A 10,000-nucleotide genomic window follows, 5' to 3' on the forward strand; every position below is an offset into this window, starting at 1 on the left:
TGTGTGTGTGTGTGTGTGTGGTGTTTGTGTGTTCAAAATCACATACTAACATACCATCATACTAATATGACGTATTCAGGTTTTCAGCCAGTTTTCCTTGTCTCCAAAGATGCTGTTGTTCTTTCTCAGGTGACATAAAAGGCATTACTCAAGCTGCTGCGCGCAAAAGTCGAGATCACACTATTTTGTAAACTTAGCAAAACTGAGGAATACAGAGACAGTTTTGTGGAGTTTGAATGTAACAGACGTTCATCAACATGAAGCAGTCGCGCACTATAGCTTTAAGGCACAGTTAAGAGAAAAGGCACGGGAGCGCACTTAAATGTACTGCAGAAAACATATTTAACACTGAAATATTTAATCATTTTAATTCGCCCTAAAATAATACTGGGAAGTATCCCATTTGTGATAAACAGTTTTCATTTAACAGTAGGTCAGACCGATAAAGTCGAGATGGATACACTTGTGATGCAGAGGGGACATATTGCTGCTAATGGCATTCTTAATGGTTAATCTAGTAGGCAGTATGCAGTACATACAGATTGAGTATATAGTATATAATTTAAAACAGCCTGTGAGTGTGATTGCTCTCAAGGCCATAGCTTGTCAGCCTGGGCCCTACAGGGGTGGATGCACTGGTTTGGAGGACCCCTGTAATTTTAGCAGTGTTAGCAGTGTTAATTCTTTGGGTCAAAAGAAGAGTTGTCAGCAAAGCTTTAATGGGCCTGATTGTGTTTGTCAGAGTGATTTGGGTAACTTTGTTATTATTTCTTTTAATTCCTTCTTTAAAGAAATAATCTTTGAGGCTCAGTCCACCCCAATTACACCGCAGTGTATTTTACCACTCACTCTAAGCAGCATTAAGACATGCAGATCATCTGCCACCTCTGACAGTGGATTTAAAAAAAATGATGGTGCTCAAGGCATTTTAAAAAGAAGAGCTTCTGCACATTTTTCTTGAATACATTAACAAGCTTTCAGTCATAGACCTTGTTTAGACCTACAAGGCAAGCGGAATGCAAGAACCCTGTGGTGTATTTATACTATAAGGTAATTAGCCCCGAGGCAACACATATGTTTATCCCTTACATAAGATCACACTCTGTGTATTGTAGTCCCAAGGGATTTGTGGACAACAAATAATGAAACGATGTATGAAAGGGAAGGGAAACACATATACAGCGGTTGTATACATAAACGATGTGAAAAAATTCAGGCACAGGCTGTCATACCTCAAAACATCATAGTTTAAAATGGTGTCAAATTAGAGCAAAATGCTTGAGTCAAACTTCTCATTCAAGCCTAAAGGCTGAGGTGTCAACAATTGACAATTGATCCAAAAGATTTCTCTCCGACCTAACCTTTTATCTAGCTCTCCTTCTCTAGGCTTGATTTCCTGAAATCTGAGAGGAGATATAGGATAAGATGAGAGTTGTGAATATTCATGAAAAGGATTTGCAACAGGATATTTGAGAAGTTTTCACAACATTCTTTGCATTACATGGGATAACAACCCAGATTGAAAATATTTAACTTGTGAAACAAATATGTTATAAAAGATATATTTTTTTAAATTGATCAGCTGCATGTTTGGCCAGAGACCACGCTGGCTAAACCACACACCTCTTTTTGACTTAGGAACCTGTCTTTTAAAGGGGTTTAGGGTTCAAAGTGGTTCTCCATAAAATTGCACTTCAATAAAATTGAGTGACTCACTTCAGAGAAACATAGAACTGGATGGTCAAAATCAAAGCTGCAGACAGCAAGATCTGGATATCCTGAATTTAAACCCCTGGATGCTCCATACAACCCGCACGCTTTCCATTAAAAAACATTGCGGCCCCCAAGCCTAAATTACCCCGATGACATCACGATGATATCACGCGGGACTATTTTCTTAGGCTTCTCCAGTGTTAGGAGACATACAACTGTTTTACAGGGTGAGTAGTATTCTCCATAATGAGTTACTTTGATGTGTAAAATTGTTAATACAATTCAGTAGCTCTAATTGTAGCTGGCACACTTCCCATACACAAAAAATGGAGTAGAAATGATTCAGTACGGGGATCATGGGCCAAAACGCTGAAAATGACAGCTCCGGATGAGTGTATTTTTTCTGTAATGCAGAGCCATTTTCCGCAAGTCAGTCTGCTGAAAGTTTCCTTGCAGCCCACATTATCTATGAAACGACTGGATTGGATTCACTGTATCAATCTCCAGTAAAACATGATTTTTCTATTTCCATTTGTGATGACAAGTGAGCTGCTCGTGCTAGATTAATGATTGTTGTTGTCATTGGAGCATTCCTCCCGAGCTGCTTGCTAATGAATTCCGTTGAAATCTTACTCCCGCTTCACTCCACACTTCTTCCCCCCAACGCACACACACAGACACACAGACAGAAAGACACACACACATTCCTGTTCTAATAAAAGATCTCCCCCTCTGCACAAACGCATCCCAACTACACAGTTGCTTCCATATTATTGAATTTTTGTCTCCCAGAAATGAAATGAAGATGCTCTCCTTTACCGAGCAAAGAATATATATAGCGAATGACAGCATGTCTGCAGAAGTGCAACATACAGAATCCCCTCTTTGCATGTATGATTTTTGTGGGCCATGTCTTTCTCACCTTTTCCTTGTGTCTGTGCAGGTGGGCGCACTGGGCACCTTGCCTTACCGTTGCCGGGTGAAGTCCAAGGAGAGTCCTCAGTATGCCCGTATCGGATCTACTACAACCAATTTAGTGACAGTGAAATTGTTAATGAGCAGCTTGAAGACCAGCATCATGGGTACAGCAACTCATGCCATGGCAACAGCCCATGTCACAGTAACAGCCCATGCCATTGTAGCGGTGATGCACAGGTGTCTGAGCCAGAGAAAAGGCTGTGGGAGCGTTGCTGGGCGGGACTTCAGGCTAAACTGGATCTCATTGTTGGCAGCAGATACTTCAGCAGAGGAATCATGATTGCCATCCTGATTAATACACTGTCAATGGGCATAGAGTCCCATGAACAGGTATGTTATGTGTGTGTGAGTGTGTGTGTGTCAGTATAAGAGGCTGCATGCTTGTGGGTACATGCACAGCTATGTGTGTGGCTCTTGCAGATTGAATGTGACTACAATTTGATTGAAAATGGATGTGCTAATCACTGTGTGGTGCAGTCAATAAAGTACCCTCCAATAAACACTTGCAGCGCCAAGCATATGGGATCACGAAGGGTGTGTGCGTGACTGCGTGTGGATGTGCACACACCCATGTATCAGGAGGTGGAGAAACTCATAACACCTGAAGTGTTAATTAAAGCGTGACCCTGGGACAGAAGAGAGAGAGTGAGAGAGAGAGGGTGGAGGGAGAAAGAGATTGAGTGGTGTAACGACGGGGAAGAGTGAGAGAGGCGAGTGAGAGCGAATGGAAGAGTGGGGAGCAGGAGGAAGACAGATCTGACATTGTGATTGGCGGAAAGGCAGGGACAGACTGTGGGAGACGAGGGAAGATTGAGTTTTGTCCATTTCCTGAACAATATGACAGATCTAGATGGCCTTGACTTCTTGAATAACTAATGTTTAAGGATAAGGCCTGTTCTATTTTATCCTTTTTATTATCAAAAAATCCTTTGAAGAGACCAAAGCAAACATTGAAAGTGTATGAATTAAGGTAGTCATATATGAATACTTTGCCAAAGCATGTGCGCCATAGACATCAATTGTTATATAGAAACAATTTAGTACCAACAAAGAGCCATACAATTTCCGTGGACTGCATTCCCTCATTTCAGTGACCGTGAACAGTGCGGTTTAGTCTGAAACACCTCAGAGACATGTTTTTTTGATCTCTGGAGAGTCGCTCTGTCAGGCAAATGTCACTGAGCATGCTCAGAGACACTGTTACTTGTTTACACTGCCTTGTTGTTTCCACAAGCTGGGAGAAATAAACCACAATGTTATTCACTTTGATGAAGAAATGCCACCTTATGCCACGGTACATGTTGGCTCTTTTATGTGTGCGATTGTTATGGCCTCTACTGCAATGTGTTTTTATCATGGTTTTTAGATGACAATAGCTCTATGGCATTGAGGTATGAGATATATTAGACTTTGGATATGCAGACAACATGCTGCCTGTTATTAAGATTTGTTGATAATCTTAAAAAAGTAAAAATAAAAAAGAGCCCTTTAAGTCAGTGGTTTTTAAACCTTTTCTGTTATGAGATCATGCCCCTTCCCTCCAGCAAACTAATTTAATTGGTATGCACCAATGATGATGATGATAAAAATCACTGACGAAAACTGCCATATTGAATTTGATTTTATCTACAACTTTACATTCAAATTCAAAATTTAGACTCAAAAACACAGTCACTGATTTATTTGTTAGTGAACCTAAGAGCAAGATTTTCTTATCTATCTTCTTATTATCTTGGTAACACTCAAATGAACTCAACCTTAGATTTGCTCAAACGAATTTTTATTCTAGTCGTGTGTGTGTCAAGTCAAGTAATTTTTTTTAATATAATCTAATATTCAAAATTTTAAATGTGCATCAAGGGCTTTGGGTTCCTCCTGCGATTGTCTCGTCAGCCCCAAGAGAGCAGTTTGAGAACCACTGCTTTAAGTAATTTCAATAATTTTAATAAGAAAAGTATGATTAACTTAATCCACTCCAAATGATTGTGGGTAAAAACACACCTGCATTCAAATCCTGGAGCAGCTTCTTTCTCCATATCAGTATCTTAGACCTCCACTGTAGCCTTGAGTAGCATGTCAGAAATTCCTAACATGTTGACTCTTCTGTTCTCCTCGCCGCCAGCCTGTCTGTCTTACCTTATTTGTTCTTTTCTCTCTCTGCCTGTCCAATATCTGTACATCAATCATTCCCTGTTCTCTCTCCACAAACACTGCTCCTCCTCAGCCACAGGAGCTGACAGATATTTTGGAGATCAGTAACATGGTGTTTACGAGTCTGTTCGGTCTCGAGATGCTGCTGAAGCTCCTGGCTCTCGGCCTCTTTGGCTACATCAAGAACCCCTACAACGGCTTCGACAGCATCATTGTCATCATCAGGTGGGGGCTCTGGGGGGTGGGGTGAGGGGTGGGGGGGGCCTCATAAGAGACAAGATTCCAGATCGGGGATCTGTGACTCTAGGTTCACCCCAAATTGGGAATTCTGTCAATAGATATTCATCTTGTCTTTGGAAACTCCTCACTGTGAGTCAGCACTGCAGTTACAGTACATCTGTCAAACTGTCACAGTGGCTCTCTCTGGCTCTGGGAAAGAATCCATGTGGTGGCCTGTATTCACTCCATTATGTAGTACTATAAGCTAAATTATGTATCTGTGTTTGAAGGGCTTTGCTTGTTTGGTGTGCCAGTGCACAGCGCTCTCACCTCGTTTATTGGCTGGAAAGTTGTAAACAGCGTTGGCCCATTTCCTCTTTTCAGTTGCCACATTGTCACAAGAAAAATGGCTTAACCCCTTCCCTAGCTGGAAGGGAGGCTTTTGTGAGTGATACTATTCCTGACTTCAAAAGAGTAACCGCCAAGGTCAAGTACATATCGATTCCTTGGTTGCTTTAATGGGAATTTAACTTTGTGTTCACAATCTGCTTGTCACCGTTTTAGTGTGTGGGAGATTGTGGGTGAGGCAGAGGGAGGCTTCTCGGTGCTGCGAACCTTCCGACTGCTGAGAGTGTTGAAGCTGGTCCGCTTTCTTCCTGCTCTGAGGAGGCAGCTGGTGGTGCTGATGAAGACCATGGACAACGTGGCCACATTCTGCATGTTGCTGATGCTCTTTATATTCATATTCAGGTATATTCTTTCTTCCTCTAGAGGCAATACTGCAGGCTGAGACAAGCCAATCTTGTGTTTTTCTCAGCTTTGCCTCAGTTTTAATTATGCTGTACCTCACAAAAACCCTAATCTAATGACCTTTTTCTCACGCTGTTACAGGACATATTACCACATGCATCATCTCTTTTAACACATGCACAATTATTTACACCGGCAGCATTACATATGCATATTGAATTACCGTGTAATGAAAGTGATGTATTTTCCCATTCTGTGTGTGTGTGTTGCAGTATCTTGGGGATGCATCTGTTCGGCTGTAAATTTGGTTTGCAACAAGACGGAGGAGACACCTTACCTGACAGGAAAAACTTTGACTCTCTGCTCTGGGCGACTGTCACTGTGTTTCAGGTTAGAGAACCACACCGACATGCTGTCTCTCTCTCTCACACACGCAAAAAAAAAGAGCAATTTCCAATAAATGTAATTTTCAAAATGAATTGGGATGAGATTCAAACAGCAGCTGCCACCATCGCCAGTAGTAACGATGCCAATATTCTCCATTATTTCATTTGCTCCAATTTGCAAGTGCTCACACTTGATTTTTCAACAAAATATAAACAATATCCCAGTTGGCAGGTAAGTTATGCTTCACAGGCAGAGGGGGAGGAAGAGTAATAAAACAAACACACCACAGGAGCTCATTTAACTCCGATGAGCATCATTACTGTTCATGTGACAATTAGATATTAAAGGAATAATCCACTTCTATTATTCTTATTATTATACTTACGGCAGCTACAATCTGTGTTGCATCACTGGTCCATTTTGTGGTTCACTTTGTATTTTTGTTATCCCCACATATGATAAGTTTGACTTCCACCACCTCTCTTTCCACATCTCCTCCCGTCTGCAGATCCTCACCCAGGAGGACTGGAATGCAGTGCTCTATAATGGAATGGCCTCCACCTCGCCATTGGCTGCCCTCTATTTTGTCGCCCTTATGACCTTTGGCAACTACGTCCTCTTCAACCTGCTTGTAGCCATTTTGGTTGAGGGGTTCCAAGCCGAAGTAAGGGCAAAGATGCCGTTCTACTTGAGCCACTTAGAGAAAGAGGCAGAGAGAACGAGACTAATTGAGCTCTGTTGTGCTGATGATACCAAAGCTGCCTACAAGAGAATAATCTCCACCATCCTGCCTGTGTGGTTTCTCCCTCTCTCTCTTAATCTATCACTCTTTTTTCTTGTTCTTTCTCAGTTATCCTCCCTTCCTCTATCTCCCTCTCTCTCGCTTTCTATCCCCTTGTCTGTCTTTCTCACGACCACACACACACACAAACACACACCACACAAACGAACGCACGCACGCACGCACGCACCACACACACACACAACACACCACACACACACACACACGCACACACACACAAAAACATCTTGGGGTGGGTTGTTGATATCGCCTGCCATTCACAGCTGGTGAGCTTTTGTTGTTTAGTTTCATCTTTTATCTCCAGCATCAGAGAAACATTGCTCTCTCTCCTCTCTCTCTCTCTCTCTCTTTTTTTTTTTGCTCTCTCTCTCTCCCTTCTTTTACAGACACACACACCACACACACACACACACACACACACACACACACACCACACACACACACAACACACCACACACACACACCACAACTCATACAGTACCCTTTGCCAAAAGCTGTCTGCCTCCATCTTTCTGGCGTGAATTTTAATTAAATTCAGTAAAGCTTTATTGGCATGACTACAGGAGATCGCTGCCAAAGCCATGCACATAACTCAACTAGAGAACACTGGAGATCCCCTTTGCCCGTCTGCCTCCCTCCTCCCACTCTTTGTCTTCCTGTTTTCCCTCTCAATTTGCTCATATTTTTCACTTGTACAGTCGTCTTCTACAGTCTACAGACAGTATAGAAAAGGTGATGACGATGATGATAGGGGGGATTCCACTGATGTGTGTGCGTGTCTGTGTTTTTAGGGTGATGCCAACAGATCGGAGACAGATGACGAGAGGCAATCACTGTCTTTCGAGGATGAGGAGAAGTTGAGAGAGCTGTATGCTGCAGGTGCAAACTCTTAGATTAACTTAACACATAACGACAATGACAAAACTTTGTGTCTTTATTTGAAAAACTTCACTATGCGTATCCTTAAGTTACAAAATGTAAACTGCACTTCATGTCCTCAAATTTTCTTCATGTGTTCTTCATTCTTTGGGCCAAAACTGCGAAAATAAGTCCAGAGTATTAATAACCTGAAATGATCCTTTAACAAAAATGTTTGCATCTGTGTGTGTGTGTGCAGAGCTCAAGATCCAGGCCATGATGCTGAGCCCCAACGGTCTCCTTAACCCAAAAGCCTCCATGCCCCACGCTCCTCCTCCTCTGCCGGTCATCACACATACTGCAGCCACGCCCACCATGAACTGCAGCCAATCACGGCGGGCGAGTGGTGTTTCCATGGACATCCACAGCCTTGAGCAGAGGTCACCGGTGAGCCTTGGACACCTGCTTCTACTTATACTATCAGTAATAAAGTTGATTTACAGAAGCACTCAACCTGATAATGATGTAATATATTCAAAAAGGACATAAAGCCAGGTCGTGCTGTACTTTAAATATGATTAGGTAGATGAGTGTCTAAATTATAAAACTAGGAATTGTTGATTTTTTTTAGCACAAGTTAAAAAGCTACAATAACAACAGAGTTTTATATCCATATGAGAAAAAAAGTAAAGGTACGTGAGGAGTTTTTTTTTGCTTACAGTCAGTGTTCCTTAACAAAACCCATCGTGGGCATTGATGAGACCTAACAAATGACTTGAATGCAGTTCCTTTCTCGTAAAAAAAACATTTGCAGTGCAAAACATCTTCCAACCAGCATTTTTCTGCCGGCCTGTTCTATTAACTCATCTCTCGCGTCGTGCGTGTCAATATGTCTAATACCCGAGTGGATTCAAACGGAGATACTATCAGCTCTGATCAGGCGCTGTGTCAGAATCATCACAGGAGAGAAATGTGCTTTTTGATGCCTGACAGAGAGCGTAACCTGTGCACTGCAGAGTAAAGCTCTTTTCGATCTTTTCTGCTGGTTAATTGGTGGCGCGCTGCTCTCAGTGATGGTGTTCTCTCCAGCTGTGGATGTTTGAGTGATTGGTGATGGGGATTTTCCACTGAAGTTTTCCGGGCCTTTCTGTTACATTTCAGGTGGTTGTACTAATTTACTTTTACTTACAAATTAACGTAGGGGCTTTTTTACTGTCTTCTCCTTCTTTGAATTCGGTTTGACACAGCACGGCACCTTTTTTTCCCCCCGGTACAAGCATAGTGTTTTTTTTTCTCTAAAACACTTTTATCTTTCATTGCATTTTACTCCTCTGTCTCTCACACATTTGATGTCCTTGCCCCCCTATTCATGAGCACAGTTTACCACGTGGAGTAATGCTCCTTTGTCATTGATCCATATTTGGCACAAATTAGGAGAGTTGGTTTTGATGCAACAAATCTTGTTGTCGCATAAAAATTTCAACACATAGAGGCTTGAATCAAGATCCTATTTCAATTATTCAGAGAGCCCATTGTGTTTGTCCTCGTGTGCAGGCTGGTGTTTGCTCCAACAATTCCACAGGGTACATTTAATCTGTTAAGAATGAAATTAAATTTGTACTTAAATCAGTCAGAAATCCAAGTAGTTGTTCCTTTTGTACGAAGTTGCCTTCACAGGCTCCGTGGGACAGTGGGTCGGAGAGCCGCCGCTCCAGCTGGACCAGCCTCCACAGGAAGAGTCAGTCGGGGGAGATGGAGTCCCTGCTGTCCGACACACACACAAGCTCCAACTTCAGCAGCAGGGACCAGTCTCTGGATCAGCCTGAGTACCTGCAGGTGCCCATGCTCCACTCGCCTGACTGCAACGGCACCACCTTTCACCTGTGTGACGATGCTCCGCTGACCACACTCTGCCCCAGCGATCAGGAGGAGGAAGAGATCGAGGAGGTGCAGCTCTCTGCGTTTGCGTTATTCACTTAAATATAGATGTTAGTCTGTTTAAGTGGTTCATGATATGGGCATGAGGACAAGGCATTTTCATGATGTTCTGCTTTTGTTAATTCCAGTAATAAAATAACTTGTAAAACAGTTCAAAAGGTGATGCTAATTATCTTGAATTCCAACCTTGGTACACTTTGAAAA

General features: G+C 42.3%; 1 protein-coding gene across 1 annotated transcript in view; it reads left to right on the forward strand.

The window, feature by feature from the left end:
* The window catches only part of LOC116694559 (voltage-dependent T-type calcium channel subunit alpha-1I), a gene marked incomplete at its 5' end in the record, with an annotated part of 43,695 nt that overhangs the window by 19,980 nt on the left and 13,715 nt on the right, over nt 1–10,000 (forward strand). The window contains 8 exon segments of the mRNA XM_032524329.1: nt 2,657–3,021; nt 4,916–5,067; nt 5,626–5,811; nt 6,084–6,201; nt 6,707–6,862; nt 7,792–7,879; nt 8,118–8,305; nt 9,524–9,805. Coding sequence (XP_032380220.1) covers nt 2,657–3,021; nt 4,916–5,067; nt 5,626–5,811; nt 6,084–6,201; nt 6,707–6,862; nt 7,792–7,879; nt 8,118–8,305; nt 9,524–9,805 — 1,535 coding nt within the window.

Source organism: Etheostoma spectabile, chromosome 2 (genome assembly GCF_008692095.1).
Source record: "Etheostoma spectabile isolate EspeVRDwgs_2016 chromosome 2, UIUC_Espe_1.0, whole genome shotgun sequence".
Taxonomy (NCBI): Eukaryota; Metazoa; Chordata; class Actinopteri; order Perciformes; family Percidae; genus Etheostoma; species Etheostoma spectabile.